The sequence below is a fragment of the Phragmites australis genome, chromosome 3 (assembly GCF_958298935.1).
Source record: "Phragmites australis chromosome 3, lpPhrAust1.1, whole genome shotgun sequence".
In the NCBI taxonomy this organism is placed as follows: domain Eukaryota; kingdom Viridiplantae; phylum Streptophyta; class Magnoliopsida; order Poales; family Poaceae; genus Phragmites; species Phragmites australis.
The window spans coordinates 49,334,573-49,356,430 of record NC_084923.1 but is presented as its reverse complement, the minus strand read 5'-3'; the positions used below and the strand labels follow the sequence as shown (position 1 = coordinate 49,356,430).

The 21,858-nt window shown below is 42.4% G+C and overlaps 3 protein-coding genes across 6 annotated transcripts; 2 read left to right on the top strand and 1 right to left on the bottom strand.

The window, feature by feature from the left end:
• The first annotated feature begins 906 nt into the window (after window positions 1–906).
• LOC133913724 (actin-3) lies at window positions 907–4,225 on the top strand. Its single transcript, XM_062356948.1, has 5 exons — window positions 907–1,065; window positions 2,249–2,312; window positions 2,412–2,805; window positions 2,919–3,532; window positions 3,855–4,225. The coding sequence occupies exons 2-5, from the start codon at window positions 2,253–2,255 to the stop codon at window positions 3,918–3,920; spliced, it is 1,134 nt and encodes a 377-aa protein (XP_062212932.1). The 5' UTR covers window positions 907–1,065; window positions 2,249–2,252; the 3' UTR covers window positions 3,921–4,225.
• Window positions 4,226–4,554: 329 nt separating this feature from the next.
• Window positions 4,555–6,876, bottom strand: LOC133913725 (ferredoxin-3, chloroplastic-like). Of its 4 annotated transcripts, none has more exons than XM_062356951.1 (2): window positions 6,640–6,876; window positions 4,555–5,444 (listed from the first exon to the last, which is right to left on the bottom strand). In XM_062356951.1, exon 2 carries the CDS (start codon window positions 5,418–5,420, stop codon window positions 4,965–4,967), a length of 456 nt encoding a protein of 151 aa, XP_062212935.1. In that variant the 5' UTR covers window positions 5,421–5,444; window positions 6,640–6,876; the 3' UTR covers window positions 4,555–4,964. The 4 variants fall into 4 exon arrangements, with proteins under 4 accessions (XP_062212935.1, XP_062212934.1, XP_062212937.1 ...); XM_062356950.1 differs by having other exon boundaries at window positions 4,555–5,436; window positions 6,640–6,872; XM_062356953.1 differs by having other exon boundaries at window positions 6,510–6,644.
• An 8,115-nt stretch (window positions 6,877–14,991) lies between these two features.
• On the top strand, window positions 14,992–21,809 carry LOC133913723 (acyl-CoA-binding domain-containing protein 6). Its single transcript, XM_062356947.1, has 18 exons — window positions 14,992–15,371; window positions 15,582–15,652; window positions 16,065–16,128; window positions 16,198–16,269; window positions 16,449–16,649; window positions 16,744–16,821; window positions 17,433–17,543; window positions 17,641–17,707; window positions 17,822–17,883; window positions 18,162–18,301; window positions 18,896–19,022; window positions 19,104–19,218; window positions 19,692–19,780; window positions 19,859–19,942; window positions 20,024–20,182; window positions 20,510–20,665; window positions 21,133–21,192; window positions 21,378–21,809. Exons 1-18 carry the CDS (start codon window positions 15,225–15,227, stop codon window positions 21,558–21,560), a joined length of 1,986 nt encoding a protein of 661 aa, XP_062212931.1. The 5' UTR covers window positions 14,992–15,224; the 3' UTR covers window positions 21,561–21,809.
• Window positions 21,810–21,858: the final 49 nt, after the last annotated feature.

The following is a 21,858-nucleotide window of genomic DNA, read 5'->3' as shown; positions in this document are numbered from 1 at the left end:
ACTTCATTTTATGCTGACTAGCTAAAATGATTTGAAGAGCTATAACATCATCAGGTACATACATATGAGCCAAGGGCAAAGTCAACCATGCATGATGGTATTTCAAAAAACCATGTTGTTTGCTGCATTACAACAGTGTACCCCCTTAAAAAAAATAATCGTAGATGTGGCTGTAGTTAGCTTGATAGGGGCGGATTTGCCACCGGGCAACCGAGGCCATGGCTAAGGTTGTGACCTAGCTGCACTGAGTGGTACAACTACTGTTTGGAAGTTTAGGTTGTGACTTAGCTGCACTTCTGAAGAAGCCCACTGAGCGACCCTAGCTATTGAGTTAGCTCAACTCCGCCCTTGCGACTGGATATAGCCCAAGGGCATACATTTAGATGCACGACAATCATATCCTAGATCGTCCCATACAATGTCACGTAAGATTTAGCTAATACGAAGAATAGAGAGGTGAGAGAAATATGTTGTCGTTTTGTGAGGCAATTGCCTCATAAGCTAAAATTTAAGACTATAAGATTATCATCACTATTCTATGAGTTGTCGATGTTATATAATTCACAACTTTCATTTTTTCCACATACAAATTAAAAGATAATATTTATAAAATTACTACGAAGCAACTAAAAGACAACCTATTATATGATTTGTCTATTAAATCGTCTCCGAATAACTTGTCAATGCATGAGGTGATTCTAAGACGACACCGGTATACTTGCATTAAGAATTTGTTTGTTTCACAGATTTAATGGAGCAAGGCAAAATTTGGCGACGCCTAACCAGTATAATCTTTTGTTTGAGTTTTGAAGACCGTTAGGAGCCAAAAACGCGGGCCAAATTGGAGCGTTTTCGCCCGTTTTTTGGTTTTTGCCCCGAGCTACCGCACGTATAAAACGGCCACCCGTCTCCTTTCCCCTTCCAGAGCATAGCGGGGCAGGCACACCTTCACCGCCGCCTCCTGCTCGTCTCCTCTCCCCGGCCGGATCCTCCACCGGCCGCTCCTCTCGCGGTGCGGTGGAGTTGAGATCCATCCGTACGTGGGTTGGTTTCGTCCTTTTGTTGGTAAGTGGCCTTAGCCTTCTTGGATGGTTCCCTTGTTTCAAGGATTGGTTTGTTCTCAATCTTAGTGTGCGATTGTTTCGATTTCTGGATCCGTCTGTGTTTACTTGTGCAGAGGTTCCAGTTCAACTTTTGTTAGGCTTACGCAGTAGTATGTTACAAACATAAAGTGATCTTGTTGTGGGTGGTGCTACCCCTTGATCGTATCCTGTAGGCTATTAGTAATGTTCCCATTGATCAAGAGGGGAAAAAAGTATTCGCAGGATTCATGCATATGGATATTTGGGTCCTCGGAAACAGAAATGGATTTGGTGTGGAGATACTCTTAGATCTCATCTCATTGTGCTGGTTTCGGTTTCAAGTGGGATATCGATTGCTTGGCACAATTCGTGCATCGTGCGAAACGAAAGACTAATTGATATTTAGTTAGACTTTTTACTCATCTATCTCGATGGCTACAATAATAGCTGCAGGATCTTTGCCATTCATTGGTCAGAATATCTTGGTGCAAACAGCTTAACCTGTCAACTTTATAGTTAGCTTTTTATATATATTTAGCTAACTGTCTGCTTATCATTGTTCTTTTGTGCAAAAACAGCCCAGTTGAAAATGTTGGGTGCCACTACTGACTACTTGCTGGCACATGGACTTTAGACCTCCATAATCTACGGCTAAATGAATTTCTAACAATAGGCTGGATGTGCAGCAACAGCAATAATTGTGATCCAGTACAGCTGTAGTTTTATTCAATTTGTTAGGCACAGTATCACATGGGTGAGCAAGTGAGCATGTCTCTGCCTGCCAGGACAGCTTATGCCAGCTTATGACTCTCTTTAGTTTCTTGAGTATAATTGAGCCATTAACGCGATTGTAGTGTTTTATGTTTTTTCCTTCAACATTGTTAGTCCTATCTAGCAGCTTCTCCTTTGCTCAGTAGTTTCATTAGTGGTGATAATCTTACCGCAACTTGAACTAGAGATAAGATCCGTTAAATACAGCTATGCGTTTTATTTTATTTGGTCATCTTAAATTGTTCTTAATCATCATTAGATGTCTGAAAAGTAAATGGTCTTTCCCTCATCAGCCTTAATTTTAATTTCCAACAAATATAGCATGAAATATATTCAAAATTTATTAAACAAGTAAACGTTTGAGATGACATCTAAATTCTGACTGCCTTGTGCAGATCAATGGCTGACGGTGAGGATATCCAGCCACTTGTGTGTGACAATGGCACCGGAATGGTCAAGGTTTGATGCATGTTCCATTTGTTCATCCATTCTTTTCTGTATCCTGTTAGGGAGTTGTTACATAAGAACCTTTCCCCCCTCTATCTCTGCTCTCTGCAGGCTGGCTTTGCCGGTGATGACGCGCCCAGAGCAGTGTTCCCTAGCATAGTTGGCCGTCCTCGGCACACAGGTGTGATGGTTGGAATGGGCCAAAAAGATGCCTATGTTGGTGACGAGGCACAGTCAAAAAGAGGTATCTTGACCTTGAAATACCCCATTGAGCATGGTATCGTGAACAACTGGGATGATATGGAGAAAATCTGGCATCACACCTTCTACAATGAGCTGCGTGTTGCTCCTGAAGAGCATCCAATTCTGCTGACAGAAGCTCCTCTAAACCCGAAGGCAAACAGAGAGAAGATGACCCAAATCATGTTTGAGACATTCAATGCCCCAGCGATGTATGTTGCTATCCAAGCTGTTCTTTCCCTATATGCCAGTGGTCGTACAACAGGCACGCGCCCATTTTCTCCTATTAACTGATGAGTTTCTCTATAATAATTTTATCTCTGGTTCTCTTCATTGGTGATATGAATATGACCCCATTCTACCCTATGTCTTATGCAGGTATTGTGCTTGATTCTGGTGATGGTGTGACCCATACTGTGCCAATCTATGAGGGATATGCACTTCCACATGCAATTCTTAGGTTGGATCTTGCTGGTCGTGATCTGACTGACTGCCTAATGAAGATCCTCACAGAAAGGGGTTATTCCTTCACTACAACTGCAGAACGGGAAATTGTAAGGGATATAAAGGAGAAGCTTGCCTTTGTTGCCCTTGATTATGAGCAGGAGCTCGAGACTACTAAGAGCAGCTCGTCTGTCGAGAAGAGCTACGAGTTGCCTGATGGGCAGGTCATAACAATTGGTGCGGAAAGGTTCAGGTGCCCCGAAGTGCTTTTCCAGCCCTCGCTGATTGGTATGGAAGCTCCCGGCATCCACGAGACCACCTACAACTCTATCATGAAATGTGATGTTGATATCAGGAAGGATCTCTATGGCAACATTGTTCTCAGTGGAGGAACAACCATGTTCCCTGGCATTGCTGACAGGATGAGCAAGGAGATTACCGCCCTCGCACCGAGCAGTATGAAAATTAAGGTGGTGGCTCCTCCTGAGAGAAAATACAGTGTCTGGATTGGTGGTTCTATCCTCGCCTCCCTCAGCACATTCCAACAGGTACTTATTTACATGGCCCTTTCTTTTTGTCATAGAGGTTATGATCGTATTCTGGGGATAGCTTTTTAGGTGTCTTCAAACATCATCCTTGTGAGTGAAACTAATAATAAACCATTCGACAAATTAGCACTGTGATTCCTGGTACATGTGAATGCATCTAAATCAGTAAATTGTGAATGCCAATGACTTCTTTATTCCAATAATACAATATGCAGTTAACATTTGTTTTCCCCATTGGTTATATGTACTAATCTTAGTTCAATTTTGAAGTTATTGTTTCACAAGTAAATACTACTTACTCCGGTTCTTTTTCCTGTTGCAGATGTGGATATCTAAGGGAGAGTATGATGAATCTGGTCCTTCAATCGTCCACCGAAAATGCTTCTGAGCTTTCGGCCGTGCCTTCTTAGTGCCTCCAGTCGTGTGAACTCGACATCGTTGAGTGTGTGTCTATGAAGTATATTTTGAGTTTCTGTGAGCACATTTGCGCGTGTGCTAGGATTACTACGTGAGGGAAGAGTAGACCCAACCAAGCCTTTGTTTGAGATGTCCTGCTTTTAGTGATCCAGATGGCGTTCTTTGCTTGCCTATTTTCTGAATTGTCGTTTTCCATATGGTCGAGTTCAGTGGTATCAAGTTCACATTTCATGGTCATAACTGTGATATCTCCAAATATAATTTTCCCACAACAAACGCACGATACCATGGAGTTATAACAAACGCCACAATTTGTGTTTCCATCGTGTAGAAATAATATGATACTCATCCATCAGTTCAATAGTTTTGTTTAACAAGGGAAACAGCAAACAAAAATGAATCAGATTCGGCATAACAATGAAGGGGAAAAAAGTTTTGAATCGCAGCCAAGTCGAAAAGATGGACAATAAGAGCTAAACGTCACAGCCCAGTGCACAACCTACCAAAGCATTCGCTATCAAGATGACAAGCGCTAGCAGTTGCCTTCAGCAATCAGCATCCCTACTCCATGAGAAGTTCAAGATTCTTGGCACAGAAAGCATGTCTTCACCTGCAACTGGATTTGGATTGTTGTAGCTCACACAATTTTGTTCTCTTCAGCAGTTGCTCATGCATCCAGACCAAGTCCGAGATCCAATTTTGGCAAAACAGCAACCACATAACAGAGGCAGTTTGGAACTTTGGATCCTAACATGCTCATGCACCATGCTACAGTGACATTCAGAACCAACTACTAAAAATAACAGTACACCAAACATATCAAAGAGCCATGAAATTATACCGTTATGGCATCGCATCAGTTTTTTATTGACTAGCTAGTATTTCCATGGGTTCCCAATCTTAATGCACCAACTCTGAACTTACACTAATGGGACATAAAAGACAACAACCAATCAACCATGCAGCCTGCTTGATAATACTTGAGAGCCTTCGCCTCTTGACAGAGTGAAAAGCCCTAGTACAGGTCACCTTCCTTGTGAGTGTGGATGACGCAGTCGGACTTGGGGTAGGACACGCATGTCAGCACATAGCCTTCTGCCTGCTGCCCGTCATCGAGGAAGGATCCATCCGACTGATCAACCGTGCCAGCCTCAATCTTGCCGGCACAGGTGGAGCACGCCCCAGCACGGCACGAGTATGGCAGCTCCACACCGGCGTCCTCAGCAGCGTCGAGGATGTAGGTGTCATCTGGAGCCTCAAACTCGTGCTCTGTCCCTTCTGGTGTGACAAGCTTCACCTTATAGACAGCCATCGCAGAAACATCGGGTTTCTTGGAGGCCTTCAGGATTGGAACCTGCATGCCTTGGCTGAAGAAACTCAGACATGAAGGGCTCTTCACCAGAGTCTGGGAGGCCTGAGTTCTAACATTGCTCAAGAGCGTGCAGGAAGTCGCAAATGTGCTGGTCAACATCTTGAAACCTGATAACCTTCAAATCTAAGGGAAGGAACACAAGTGAGTGATCTCAACCATCATGGTCTAACGTAAACAGCATACAAATTATCAAATCCAACTTAACTAACAAGAAACAGACACTCAACACAAGGAAACAATTCTCAGGCATCCACATATTAAACATGATCTAGGATCATAATGCATCTTGCAACCAGGTATCAGGAAAAACTTGCAGCAACTAACACCAGTTTCTACCAGTAAGCAGCCATACACTTGCACTTCCCACGAGCCATGGCTGGAAGCCACACTAGCCAGAACAAAAAAATACCGATCTTTAGCCAAGATTAAGATACTTACATGAAAATTACCTAAATTTACATGTCAGTGACCAAATTCTGCTTTATAGTTAATACACAAAGATACATGACATTCCTTAATGAAAAAAAGACAGAACTCATGCTTGCTCGGCAACAATTCACCATTCATCCCCTTTCTAGTTCACTATGCATAGGTAATAATACTAACAGTACAGTTCACGATAATAATTCTAATACACTTCATAATAGTCAGACACAGGGGCTGATGATATGTATGCCAGTGGTATCTTAACCAAGGAAGAAAAATGGGCACAGGCCATCAATTCCCTCCGTTAAAAGGGCACGGTTACTCTGCGGAGCAGTATGAGAAAGGCAGGCATTGCATATGTTCCCCGCCCTTCACTCGAAGCTCCAGTTCCTTATTTTTATTTACCAAACTTGATAGAACAATCGATTTGATGATTAGTATAAAAAAAAATCAACCATTTTAATGGACTCCCCAAATCAGGATCACAGAGTACAGAAAACACAAGAGGTTACTGGTCATGCACACAGCTTAATTCCCATGAATCATAAATCCATCTACTTCTGGTCAGAAAATCTAAAAAAAACACTGTACCTTTTTTCTCTACTCGATATGCAATGCATACAGAATTACACAACTACCAAAATCCGAGGCGGTACAAGCTATACATGGACGACACCTCATAAAACCCAATCCAGCTTAGCTCCAAATCACCGTAAAAAATTTAACGAATCATAGTTCCAAAACAGGGCACAAGGTCCTAACCACTGGAGACTAGCCCGGCTCAGGACTCGCGAAGACGAGCAACCAAATCAAGCACCCAAGGACGGAGAGCAGGAGAGATCCTCAAAACCCCACGGCAGACGACCCCGTATCGCAAGGGAGAGGAAGGTACCTCGCGGCTGAGGCGGCGGCGACGCGCAGATCGGAGGAGGCGGCGGCGCGGTACGCTCGCGCCGCGTCTGTTGCTGTCACCCTCGCGGCGTGGAGAGCAAGGGAGAGTGTAGTGGAGTGGGGGAGGCGGCCAAACCCTCGTTTTTAATGACGCGGTTGCCCTTGCTGGCTGCGGGCGGTGCGGTTGATCGGAATCCGGGTGCGCCCGCCGGGCTGGTGGGTGGTTTCCAGCTTTGGATCGCAATTCATGGTCTGCCATGGAAGGTTCTAGAATAGTACAGATCTCGCTTGGGCCACAGAGGAGTGGGCTAGGATTGGTTGGGCCTAACAAGCCGTGCAATGGTTGGTCCCTCCAGGCAGCGTGGAATTTTTAGATTTTGGATATTTTCAAAAACCTTTTTTTCTGCTCGAGCATGGATCAGATCGATCCCGGCCTAAACCCCGTCGTTCCAAGGGAGAAAGTTGAATCATCTCTCGAGGTCGGGAAGAAAATCGCGTCGTGTCACTCTCGTGTACTCCCAAAGCTCTTCAACCCTATCGCGCCACCTTGCTCGTCGCCTCGTCCGCCTCTCCGATCTGGTGGCATTCCCGATCCGACCGCGCCTTGCTCGACTCCGGCGGATCCTGCTCGTCCTCTCGCTCTGCTTAGCTCTCTGATCCGACGGTGACGCCTGGTAGACTCCGGCAGTATCTGCTCATCTTAGGGTGTGTTTGGTTGTTCGCACGAGATTTCGTAGAGCTGCATCGTATATCTTGGACGAGGGGAAGCAGGTTGAGGGGATCCGTATTCTGGAAAAGAAGTGTGTTTAGTTGGTTGAATGAGCGAATGCAAGTTGAATTTGAGTTTGTGTTTAGTAGTCTGAATCTGAAACTGCATGAAGGAGCTCGCTGTTGCTGACGAGTGGACCCAACTGCATCCGGCGAGCCAAGACGGCAGCTACAGCCGAATCGGACGCACGCACAGATGCAACATCTGACCGTATGTCTGCACCCACGCGTGCAAGGCTGCTCTAGTCATTCGCCCATCCAAACGTCCATCTCAGTCATCCTATACGTTGAATGTTGCATGCATAGATGCATGCACGCGCGGATGCATGCATCCAAACACCTCCCTATTGCACTTCTCTGCCCTCGCCGAGCCTGTGGCTTACTGCTCGCCACTGGCATCTGTTGCTGGACCACTTGTGCCCCTTGTTGATCTGATAGCTCTTCCGCAACGAATTTGGTATAGCTCCTCTTCCTCTTCCTCTTCCGATACTCCTCATCTTCCTTTGCTGAGTGTCGTCAAGTCATTAGTTTGAGTTGTGCTCTGTCTCGTTGTATTGATGCATTGCTATTCAGATTGCTCAAATGGTAAGGACAGAAAACGATTTATTTTATATAGTTTTTTTTTTTTTTGCTTTTCCTTTTTTCAGATCTTGTTCATGCTTGCTACTTTCAATCGTATTGACTGCTCGTTAAGCTCTTAACGCAGTACTTACTTGTTTCTTACAAATAAATTAGAGATATATCACAACCTTACGGCTTTAATTGCTTCCTGATATTTAAGATTTATTTAAACCTTTTTTCACATAAATGCTAGACCATATGTCCGTATTAATCTGTAATGTTTACGACTTTAGAAATTGATGTTAATATATAGATACTGATTTGTTGCTAATGTACTTATGATTATTCGCTAATTGTTATCCTAAGGAACAATAGTTTCTTTGTAAAGTTGTGTGAGTATGTTTTGCAAAAAAAAAGGTGCAATTCACATGTAATAATTTCTTGCATCAGTATGTGTGTCCTAATTACTTAAATTATTTGAGATGAAAAATAAATTGTATTTATTTATAGCAAAATTGGTACGGGAATGGAGTATCTAATTAGGAAGAGGGCGGAAAACGATGATGACATAATGCTCTTTTTTTATTTGCTTTATATCTATTGGGCAATGTTGGGGATAATCTCCCGCCCTCCCCTTCGTAGGATAGCTCGAAGTCTGCCGGAGGCTTCGCACTCTTATCACTGCATGTTTGTTTCAGGGACTGCAGGTGAAAATCACGAAGTACTCTCGGTCGAAGGTTGTAGACGTGCCCGCAGTCCCGGCTTCCCACGTCGGCGAAGGCGGTGGCGAGCCTTCGGCCGAAAGCTGAAGGCTACAGCGGCAGTTTTGTTGACTGGAATGGGCGAAGATAGCAGTGTGTCTTCGACCTGGAGCCGAAGATCAGCTCGTGGTACCGAAGTGAAGAAGCCTTCAGCGGATTTCCGGGGACCGAAGACCATGACTGGATAGCGGGGCCCGCTTTAACTGCCCGGGGCAGAATTGTGATTATGTAAATATGCTCGATTGTATCATAATGCCCTCGAATATTTCAAGAATGTAGCAGATAAGGGGTAGAAACTGTAAACCACGCGTGGAGTGGTTGAGTACGAGCTATAAATAGGGTCATACTGTATCCGAGAGAGGAATCGAAAATAGTTTTCCTCCAAGCACGTGTGACCCTAAGAACCCTTCGATATTCTCCGTAAGCGAAGATCCACCTTATCTGGAATTTCGGTTCCAACAGGCAGTAGAAGGGGACTGAAAAAAGACCCAGACATAAATCTAAGCTGTCCTGCAAAAAGCATTTTAAAGAACTATATTTCTCAATCTATCATGCATGTACATCAAGTTAGTAGTGTGCATATGCAACTGTGACATCTATTTAGCTAAGTATGTCTTGTCTATCTCACCACATAAGTTCTTTACAAGATTAAGTTGTGCTTTGTGTTACCAAGACAACAAGTAAGAATTGTTTTCTTTTTATTTTGTTCAATGACAATTGGTGGCCACACTAACTAATTGTTTGATCACACTGGCTATGGTAACGTATAGTATGAGCATGAATCATTTTTCACTCTGAATTAGCTAACTATCTCATTATTCTTTCATTTATAATCTGTAATCATATTTTGCTCATTCTGTTGTAGACTCATGATAACCATTTTTCTATTTATTTTCTCTTACTTGTACTCGACCAGGACTAATATCTCTCGTTGATACTTGCTTTTGCAATAGATATAATCTTAGAGCTGCAAACGTATGAAAGACTGCTCTGCAAGTTTTACTACCGTAGTAGAAAAGAAAACTAACAAAGATCCAAGATGTAGTGATGTTCATTTCAAAACCAACAGAGATGAATGTAACGTTTGTTTGCTATTAGCGAATTGGTTTGCATCTTTATGTAAAATACACTGATAAATTTGAAGATGAGATCGTTAGTATATATTTAGCATTATGTTATAAGGTTTATATCATGCAAAGCTTGTACTTTACATGCTTAAAATACTTAGATCGTACACATTACATTTAGATTAGCACTAAACTAAAGTATCATATAAAAGCAATGTATGTATAAATTTCAAGCTTGTGCCCAAATTTATTTTATTAATATAGTTTATTAATTCTAAATGTAATATGTGTAATCTAAGCATTTCAAGTATGTAAAGTACAAATTCTGCATGATATAAACCTAGTAAAGCTGTGGCCCCCTCCAGATCCGCCATTTTCTGAGCTCTTGGGAGAATGAGCTGAGAAAATCCCATGGAAACGGGTATCAGATGCGCAAGAGAGGCTACTTAATACGTCCTGTTTGATCCTTGAGTTTGTCGTCGTCGAATGAGATCGACGATGAATCTATGAGAATTTGCTTGATGATGTTGCGACTCCTCGTTGCGATGTTGAAGAGGAGATAAAAATATGTGAGAGAGTACACAGAGAGAGCTGGAAGAGGAGACACAGCTCAGGAATGGCAAATGGACTTGCATATATAGATATGAAAAAAATAGATGTTAAAAAAATAACCGTTAAAAAATATCTGTTGGTAAAAAGCAGTTGAAAAAATAATCGTTAGAAAAATATACGTTAGAAATATAGCCATTGAAAAAATAGTTGTTTGAAAAATATCCGTTTAAAAAATATCTAATACAGCCGTTATGAATATATTGCTAGTTGTAGAATACTATTAAAAAATAGGAGAGAATATAAAAAGTAAAATATAGATACGTTGTTAGAGTAATAGAGTAATATAAAGAAAAAATCTTTATAAATAATAATTTATATAGAGATATAGAAGATAAAATATGGATATACGGATAAAGTTGCTCTAAGACGCAAAGCTCCTTTTCCCCTCCATGCCTATATACGAAAGCATTTAAATGCAATCAACGTCTCTAAATCCGATGTCCCTTACCAACGTCGTAGACGGAGACGTCGGCGAGGAAGCCCTTGCCGGCGAATCCGCCGAAGACGACCACCTTGGACTTGCCGATGCTAACCGCCGTGTGCCCGCTGCAGGGGATCGCGGAACCGCGTGGTTGTTAAGCGGGTGGGGTGGGACTCCCCGGGAGACCGAGACAATGGCGGCGAGGTGGGGTTGGGTACCTGCGTGGGGCGGGGCGGTCGCCCTTGAAGTCGGAGGAGTCGACCCGCACTCAGTGCATCTGCTTCGGCTGCAGCTGCTGCATCCCTCCCCTCGTCTCCTCGGCGTCCTCGCTCACTCCCAGTCTACGCTCTATCTCGGATAGATCCTGACCCTTCGCTTGGAAGGCTCGTTCAGCCAGCCAAAGCGGCCGACGAGCGGATCGAACGGTGAGTGAGACTGTGAGAGCACGACACTGGCGGCACTGGAGACGATGATTCGGGGGCAGCTGCAACACTCTGGGCGGTGGCACCGAATGGGAGGATGGGTCGGGGGCAGCCGGGGGTGGAGGTGGCAGCTCGCGGCCCGTGGGGAATCTGACAGGTGAGGGACAGCTGGAGGGGATCGGACGGAGGAGGTGGTGCGTGGATGAGTGAGAGATCTGAGGAGGACGAGAACGGAAAAAAATTTGGTGGAGACGGGTTGCAAACCTCTCCTCGCGCAGCCCCTGCCTTGATGCACGACGCGTGGCTGGGGTTACGATCTGATGGGAAACCAAGACATCCCGCTCGGCTCCAGGATGGTGGATTCTCGACGCCCGCGGCTCGCTCGTTCAATCCCCTCCTGGCTCGCTCGCTCACGGCTCAACCACGATCCCTTTCCTTCGCTATTTCCGCCTCCCACCTTGTGATGGTCGTTCCCCTCCGCGCAGCTGGAGGCCGCGGCGGCCGCGGCCGCAGCCCGGGACACGCGCGGCGCCGGGACGGCATGGGACTTCGCGCAGTCGCTGTGGGACACGTACGAGGTCGTCGCCGTCGCGCGGAAGCTCGAGTCTGGCCTCGTCCTTGACTACCGGCGCCCAGGAGCGCGCCGCCACTACGCAGGGAGGAGGAGGGGGGAAGCAGGCGAGGGAGAGCAGCCGCAGCCTGAGGAGCATGTTCCTCCGGTCCTCGTCCAGGAGGTTCGAGGAATCAAGCAGCTAGTGCTCTCCTCTTCCCTGTCTCTCCACTGTGACAGTAGCAGTAGCACCTACCCGTGCCTCAAAAGACATCTTCAGAGACTCAGAGCTCTGCAAATTGACAGAGTTATTATTTCTTACAAGTGTTAAGCTTCCCCAAACACATTCATTTCCATGTTTTTTCAGATAAGAGAAATGCTCCGACTGAAAGGATTGTAAATGCAACATAAGAGGGAAATGCTCAGACTGAAAGGACTGGAAATGTGACAAAAGATGATTGTAGTTTGTTGATTGTACCTTTCTTTGTAATCTGTAAATTGTCAATAGTTTGCAAGGATTGTAGTCCAGATGCTATAAATTGTAATCTAGATGCTATAAGATATTGGTGGAATGTATATGGTTCCACTATAAATTGTAATCCAGATGCTATAAGATATTGGTGGAATGTATATGGTTCTATCAGTGAAATCTGTTAAAAATGTGCATGTTCTTCCTTTTTGCCTGATATTTTTATGTAGATGGCTTTTTGCATGTACTGCCATATGCTTCTCTGCTCAATGAGACATAGAAATGCTTCTCTTATCACATCATCATATCTCAAATTCTCCAACAAAGGAAGCAGGTAACAAATCAAGGCTTCAATGGTTCAGTTCAATCCAAACAAATATAGTGCAACATAGTAAAAGATATAGTTTGATACACCAAAATATACCAACCAAAGCCTACTTATAGGTTGCACCAAGTGCTATTAATCGAAATGTAACTTTCTAGCAGGCGAGACCAATGTGAAATCCTGCTAAACTCCAAGTAGAAGACTTGTATATCCGCCTTGGATTAAAGGAGCAGTCATGGTCGAAGATTGCCCATACACATCGTTTGCAGTAGTGGTCAGAGATTGCCCATACACAACATTTGCATCCATGTTTGAAGTTTGCCCATACACATCACCAACATCTTCATCTCTATTTTCTCCTGCATTGTTTGACTCTTCTCCTGTAGGTCAGACATATAAAATATAAGAGGATGGAAAAAAATTAAGATTAACTACATAATGATACAATGAGAAAAAAACATGCTATAATGGGTAGTATCAGTACCTTTCTTGTTAGCATTTTTCTTCTTCCCTTTCTTCTTTTCAACTACATCTTTTGATCGTCTACTCTTTGGGCCTTTCACTACCCGAGGAACTCTAAACGATATTATACCATTCAATATGTTTTCATCACGGTCATTTGAAATTAGAGGAGCCTCACTAGATTTTTCTTGCATCTTGCTTAGAGAATTATCTACTTCCAAATCTAACTTATTTATGGCTTTCTCCAAATCATCAAGAAGTTCTTTTGATACTGAACACTTCAGGGCAATATATGTCACCATTCGGGATATACGGGCAGCATGTGTTTTCGAAGTTTCCTTGTCACTTTTCTGTTTCTCAAGACAAAATCCTCTTTTCGCATATTTTGTCCATCTGTTGAGTATATATTGAGATGGCAAAGTGAAAACTTCATTCATATTGAAGACTCTGAGGGAATGCTTGCACAACAGACCTATAAGATATGGATGACATTTTTCAGAAATTTGTGTTAGAAATTACATTGCAATTATAGAGTGCGTATACATACCAATGGATTCATACTTTCTACAAGAACATGCAATGGTCATATCTGCAGTGTTGAATACAACTTTCGCTTCATGATCAGATTCCATAGGCATAACCATAAATGTCAAGAATGACCCCTCAGCGTGTAACAATTTACATGATAATGAAAACTGTTGTTTAAACTCCTTCTCAAACTCTGAATACATCTTCCTAGTATATGATTCAGCTGCAGTCTTGAGCATAGGTAAATTTGCGATGCAAGTAACCGGGTTCGAGTGTCGTGACTTAAAATCTGCATCCAACTCATTTCCACGGAGACTAGTGGCAACCTTATCACATTCTACCAAGAGTTCTGACAGACCAAGTTTCTTACGAAATCTTTTCTTGAAGACATTATTCATACCTTCGCTCCTTTGGGTCGAGGTCATATCAGCCGTAAAAGAGTCACGGTAGACAATAGCCCACTCTTCCCTCAAGTCATGTAGGTTTGACATCCATTTGTTGCCCTCAAGCTTATATTGACTCAACAATTCACGCCACATCTTATTGAATTGATACTCCGATCTATCTTCATAGACACATCTCTTAAAATCAGCTAGAAATTTGTTTGGATGCTCATGAATTACATGACTGAGATTTTTGCCACCATTTAGATAAATGTGCCACAAACAAAGACGGTGACTTGTATTTGGGAATACAAAAGCAATTGCTGCTGCAATGGCTGCATCTTGATCAGTGAAAATTGTGCTTGGATGTTTGCCTGACATTGCTGTTAGAAATGTTTCAAAAAGCCAAACAAATGATTCGATTGTTTGATTAAATAAGAGTGCAGCCCCAAAAATTATTGTCTGCTTGTGATGGTTTGTTCCAAGGAGTGGAGCAAAAAGCATTTCAAACTTATTAGTGTCAAATGTGGTGTCAAATGACACAGCATCACCAAAGCATGCATAATCCATGATAGACTGACCATCTGTCCTCAATTTGGCAGCGATCTAAGGCGGAAGATGAGACGTCTTACTCCATGCCCACGCGATCAATGGAGTCCCAAGACGCCGAGCCCGTGTCCCCTCGAATTTTGGAAACAATACGCTCATGTCCACCTGAGAGCCGAGCCGAGCCATGGGCGTCTAGATCGCGAGCCGCAGGCGTCCAGATCGACCACAAATGGTTTGTCCCGTCAGATCGAAACCGCTGCCACGCGTCGTGCAGGCAGGGGCTGCACGGGGAGAGGTTTGCAGCCCGTCTGCACAGGATTTTGTGCCGGACGAGAACACCCAGCCCAAACGAATGACTCCGGCCCTGCGACACGACTCCGTTACCACGTCACTGGGCCCACGCGGAGCCCACCTTTCAACGACACGTGGCCGCTCCCGTCAGCATGCACCTCGCCCTCCCTCCCTCCCTCCCTTCCATTCCACGGCCACCTCGGCGGTGAAAGTTAAAAGCATCGCACGCGAACGAAGCCAGCGTCGCCGCGTCGTCTCCCTCCAGATCTCGACGCGGAGTCCGCCCGCAGATTTCCATTTCCACACGTCGACGAAGAGGAGGCGCGATTCGGAGGAGCAAACCCTAACCGACACCTCGCGCCGGCGGTCCGGTGCCCGCGCGAGATCCGGAGCGAGATCTAGGGCTCAGTGCCGGCCATGGCGAGCTCCGGACTCGCCTACCCCGACCGCTTCTACGCCGCCGCGGCCTACGCTGGGTTCGGCGCCGGCGGGGCCACCTCCTCCGCCGCTATCTCCCGCTTCCAGAACGACGTCGCGCTCCTCCTCTACGGCCTGTACCAGCAGGTGACGCGTCGGCCGATGTTTGTGCTTAGTTTTTTGCGGTTAATTCGGGCCGTCTGGTGAGATTTGCGTGGATCTACAGTGAAATGGTCTGAATTGGTGCTGGTCTGGGGTTGAATTGTGGCGTTAGTTTTCTCATCTCTGGCTCTCGGGGAGAGATTTTCTTTGGTGATCAGTATTCGGTTGGTGATTTTGGGTTCTGCTTTGGTGCAGGCCACAGTTGGGCCATGCAATGTGCCCAAGCCGAGGGCGTGGAACCCCGTGGAGCAGAGTAAATGGACGAGGTTAGTACGACCGCACTCTAATCCTGCTTCAAGTTGTCACGCACGGCAGAGAAGCTAACTTTTATTTAGTTTCGGCTATGTCAATGGAGAAGTGGAACTCTTAGTGATTTACTTACAATTTGAAATGTGGCTAGACGTCAGCAGAGACAGTTAAATAATCTGTTGTCATGTACTGTTCTCTTATGTTATCGCTTAAGCCAGAATTCAGAATGAGATTTTGTCTCGAACCAGAAGTTAGAAAATGAGATACCTATGCTGCAATAACCATAATACTTGTATAATTTAGATTATGGAAGGATCAAACTGGAGAGCTAATGCCTAATGGAGCAGGAAATATCCAGAAATTACCATTTTAGCATCGAGTTGCATGTCTTGAAACACTGCTGCTTGCTTATACCATTTGTGTTTTTAGCTGGCATGGGCTCGGAAGCATGCCGTCAGCGGAGGCAATGCGTCTTTTTGTCAAAATCTTGGAGGTAGGAATGATTACATGATATTGCTCAGTGTGTGCAACTGTGCAAATTGATGTATTGGTATTTTGGCAGGAGGAAGATCCTGGATGGTACTCTAGGGTCCCTGAGTTCAACCCTGAGCCTATTGTAGATATTCAAATGCATGTAAGTAGCAATATTCACTATTGGTTGCTTCTTCTTCTTTTTTCCTGAATATTCAGAATTTATTTTGATCTCTGACACTATTGGTTTTATCAATTAGTGATCCGTATCATTATCTAGCCTTCCAACTTTTTTTTTCCTTAACAGATTTATTAAGTTACTCATCTGTGTTTTTTTATTAGAAACCAAAAGAAGATCCACAGATTGTACCAGCTTCAACAAATGGAACATCGGTTCCGGAACCAAAAAACATTATTGAAAATGGTAGTTCTGTGGAGACACAGGACAAAGATGTTATTCTGGAAGGCCTTAGTACCGTTAGTTCTCATGAAGAATGGACTCCATTGTCTGTCAGTGGTCATCGTCCGAAGCCTCGTTATGAGGTTTGTCAGATACTCTATTTCGACATCCATAGTTGAACTATTTTGTTTCTTCTATTTACTTTTGTAGCGCTAATGAGAATTTTGATTGCTTCAGCATGGAGCAACTGTGTTGCAAGATAAGATGTATATATTTGGTGGAAACCACAACGGGCGTTTCCTTAGTGACCTTCAGGTACGTGAAGTTGAGTACAACTATCCACAAGACCATGTGTATGCATCCTAAGTTATTAGCTATGACTTGGAAACATGCAACTATGTGAGCTTTGCTGTTCCACTGCAGTTAATCAAATCACCCTTAAAATAGCCATACCTTATTGAATACACTGTTTAGATTAATCTTCCATTTCTGTTTATCATTCCTAAACTTGACCCTTTGTAGTACTGGTGTGATGTCAAAGTTTGTGTTTCCTGCAACGATGTGTCCTCCATGTGCTTCGGTATGCCAAACTTATTGGGCTAATAGATTGTTATGAAATTCAGTATGCTGTCACTATGCAAAGAAATAACAAATTAACAGCTATTTCCCCAAAATATTGCGGACAAATGAATAAGTTTTTGGGTATTTGATGGTTTAGTTAAACAACTATGCAAAGAGATAACAAATTAACAGTCAAAGTTGTTTAGATAATATTTGGTGTGAGAAGCTTGAAGAGCAGCATGAAGGGGAGGAAAACAAATTCATTTAAAGGCACTGAAATTCAGATATGTCGTTTTAAATCAACTGAGCATTAAATATTACAGGTCTGATGAATGCCTTTTTTTTCACTTTTTCTACCAAAATAGGTTTTGGATTTGAAGACTTTGACTTGGTCTAAGATTGATGCTAAATTGCAAGCAGAATCTTCTGATTCAACTAAAACAGCACCAATCGCTCCTTGTGCTGGCCATTCTTTGGTAAACTTCTGCACCAATAGCTAGAACTATTGCAAAGTAATTTATCTTTAAGACGGTAGTTAATGGTGGTTGCCTGTCATTCTGCACCATTTTGTAGATATCGTGGGGCAACAAATTCTTCTCTATTGCCGGACATACAAAAGAGTCATCCGAAGGCATTATAGGTTTGCTAAAATTCAGTTCTAATCTATTTTGATATTTTTCTTCTAATTATATCTCTCATTGCTGTGATTTGTTTTTCTGATGCTGTCACTTTGCTTCTGGTGTTTTTATTCTAGTGAAGGAATTTGATCCGCATACTTGTACCTGGTCGATTGTAAGGACTTACGGCAAACCACCGGTAATCATTTTCTTCAATACACTCTGAACCTACACCATCAATTATAATAATTTGTAATTCTTTGCTCCACTGTTCTTGTGTTTGAGCATGTACCTTTTTTAGTGTGCTTGCCCTAATGGATTCTTATATTGGTCTGTGACTGATTTTACCTGAAAGTCTGTATTGTAAACTGATTGATAAGAGATTCTGCATCGTAATAATGCTCAATTGCTTTGATATTGATTATCTGGTTATACCCAGGTAAAGTACATTTCTTATGTAAGTTTCATCTGTTGCAGGTTTGTCGTGGAGGTCAGACGGTGACTCTTGTTGGAACAACTCTAGTTTTGTTCGGTGGTGAAGATGCAAAACGATGTCTCTTGAATGACTTGCACATTCTTGATCTTGAAACCATGACATGGGATGATATGGATGCAATGTAAGTACATCGGGAAAAAAACACTGTTAGCTTCATGTATCTGAAAAAAAAGGTACTTTCAAGAGTTCCTGGATTTGATCGGCACACTGGTCTCCAAACATAATTGATATACATGTTAAACATCAGTATATCACCACATATGTCAGAATTTAGGAGCTGCTCTGTTCACCATTTAGATGAACACTTTTCAGTAGATTTCTCTTTGACTTATTTTCCACCACTTTTTTGTTAGAGTTTTGCTGTTTGACTCAATTAATTCTGAAGTACTAAATTTACTGTCAGGCATCAGTTTTTACTAGTTTAAAATGGAAATGGAAAAAAAGTGGAATCAGGGAATATAAATTGCATGCAGGATTTTGAATATATTTTTGTAGATCATAAAAATAATCATTTGTTTAAAGTTTCATTATGAAGTTGTAATATTTTCCCTATGCAAATATTTGATCAAACTGTATTTCAGTAAATGTATAATTGTATATATGGATTATGGAATAATTTTGCAAGATTAGATCAGGCATGTGTTTTTTTGTGAACAAACATTGTGTTACTATATTTTGGAATTCAGCTCATCATGTTGTTGGCTTTATGTTTTAGAGGCACCCCTCCTTCCCCAAGATCAGATCATGCTGCTGCTTGCCATGCTGATCGCTATCTTTTAATTTTTGGTGGGGGGTCTCATGCGACATGTTTCAATGACCTACATGTCCTAGATTTGCAGACGGTACAAACCTTTTTCTTGCTGGAACTTTGTATATATTGGTGTGTTATCTTTTACTAATAAATTTTGCTGTTGGAGTTACAGATGGAATGGTCAAGACCCAAACAACAGGGTCTGACTCCAAGCCCGCGAGCTGGCCATGCAGGTGCAACTGTTGGGGAGAATTGGTACATAGTTGGGGGTGGCAATAACAAAAGTGGTAAGTATTTAATGTCTTAACTTATTGTGTTAAAATTGTTCTTGATAACTATGATATGGTGTGTGGCTTTTTGCCTTCTGCACCTTGTAGCACTAACCCAACAGTTAAATGACGGTAGAATATATATTTTTTCCTTGCAAATTGTAGCTTGGTACTTTGTTGCTAATACACAAGAAAATTGTTTAAATTAGTGTTGACTAATCAACAACATTACATAACCTTATAAAATATCCTGTAAGATCTAATAAAAGTGTAGGAAGCAATAGTTCAACTAGAGCTGTCATCTTGGAATGAGAATTTTGCTATCTTTTTCCCCCTAAGAGGTTTATGGTAACATGCATTCTTTGTTAATGCCAAATAATTGCTGTGATCATAGCAGCGTGGCACAAGAAACATTGAGTTCTTTTCAAGTAAATATTTTCTTTGCATTTTTTATGTTAGCGTGTAGTCAGCTCGTACACTCTTCTTTACAGGGGTCTCTGAAACACTTGTGCTTAACATGTCAACTCTGACATGGTCAGTTGTTAGCACTGTGGAAGGACGTGTTCCCCTTGCCAGTGAGGTATATCTCTTGCGCAGTATTTAGTGGTCATAATGATTTTCCTTTGGCTGTTAATATTTACAATTTGTTATTTTCTAGGGCATGACTTTAGTGCATAGCAATTACAATGGAAATGATTATCTCGTTTCTTTTGGAGGATACAATGGGCGATACAGCAACGAGGTAACTGGCATCTTCAAGTCTTATGTTCATGCATGGAGTTAACTTTTACCAACATTTTTCATTTTTCCGTGTGATGGGCAGGTTTACACTCTTAAACTTAGCCTCAAATCAGATTCGCAGTCAACTACAAAAGAAGAAACTGTCTCAGTTAGTACATATAGGGTCCTGGAACCCGAGGTTGAGATTTCTCAAGATGGGAAGATACGAGAGATTGCCATGGACAGTGCTGATTCAGACCTGGTAATGTCCTGCTCAGGATACTTTGCCCTGCTAGGTAGAACTGTATGACGCTTCATATGTTGGCCTCGCCACTTCGATTGAGCACAAAATGGTTTTTTCTTTTTTCCACAAGTCTAGTTTTTCTTTTGTGTGTTTGCAGAAATTAGGGTTCGTATAACTCGAATTTCTGTGAACTAGACAGTACAGCTAATTGTGTTACAGGCACTCATGAAATAAAATACATCTGATACAAAGTTCATGATTGTGGTCGCTGTTACCAATGATGATTTGAGTTGTTCTGGATACTTACACTGTCTTTCTTTTATCTTGTGTTGTGCTGAGTTCCAGAAAAACAGAAATGATGAAGCAAGTGAACAACTTTTAGCAGCTCTTAAAACTGAGAAAGAGGAACTAGAAGCAACACTTAACAGGGAACAGCTGCAAACTGTTCAACTTAAAGAAGAAATTGCTCAAGCACAGACCAGAAATGCAGAGCTGACAAAGGCAAGTTTTCTTTCTCTTGCCTTTTAGTTTACTAGTTTTTTTTCTCTTGTCCAGCATATTCTTTCATGCATCTGATGGACCTTCTCTTTAAGAGTTACTACGCTTACTATGTAGTATTATTGTATTTTTGGGAACTACTTAGAGGTCTGAATCCTATTCTTAAACTAGATTCTACTATATTTGAGATTAAGCTTTTGCTGTATTGAATATTGTATGGGTCTCTTCGTTGCTACACTATGGACAATTTTGTATCAGTGTGTGTAATATCATTTATCATGACAGATTCAACAAAATTTGAGCAAAGTGACTTTGAAGTTAAATTGTGATTATGCACTGTACAAATAAAACTATATTTCTGTGTTTTTACTTGGGGCTGAAGAGGCAATTTGAGCCACTTCTGTGCAAAATATTATTTCTCAGCTGATGTTTGGACCCTTACTTCTTCTTTTTTCATTTTGATTGTATAGGAACTTCAAGCTGTCCGTGGCCAACTTGCTGCTGAGCAGTCAAGATGTTTCAAACTTGAGGTACATACTGGCCTTTTGTTGTACCGATTATTACAAATGACTAGTTGTACACGATTGCCAACCCAACAACATTAGCCCTCTCCGCTCCAGTGAATTGCTCAAGGAGAGATTATAGATCTCTCTCCTGTGCCTTTGTGTGTGAATACAATGCTCTGATCATACTGAATTTGGAAACGTCTCCTTAGGTCGATGTTGCGGAACTGCGACAAAAGCTTCAAAGTATGGACACTTTAGAAAAGGAGGTTGAGCTGCTCCGACGACAGAGAGACGCTTCCGAGCAAGCAGCCTTGGAGGCAAAACAGAGGCAAGGTTCCGGGGGCATGTGGGGTTGGCTCGTTGGAACCCCTCCTGATAAATCTGAATCATGATGACCTCATGAGAGCAAATACTTTAGTTCATACAGGCCATGATTCGTATATTTTACTTGTAACATTTATATGTTCTCATTTCTGGCATTCGTATTCATTTTGACAAAAAAAAGTGTTCTGGTGATCGTCTTATGTCCTTATAGAAAATCATTAGCCTGTCGTCTGATATCGCTTATCACAATCACTCAAATGTATCATTAGGTTATAACATTATACACATCATATACGGTCATTCCTTTTTTGCTGTTATGCTGTTTGTCAATATACTGTTCGTTTCAGTCGGATGTTCATATTAGTT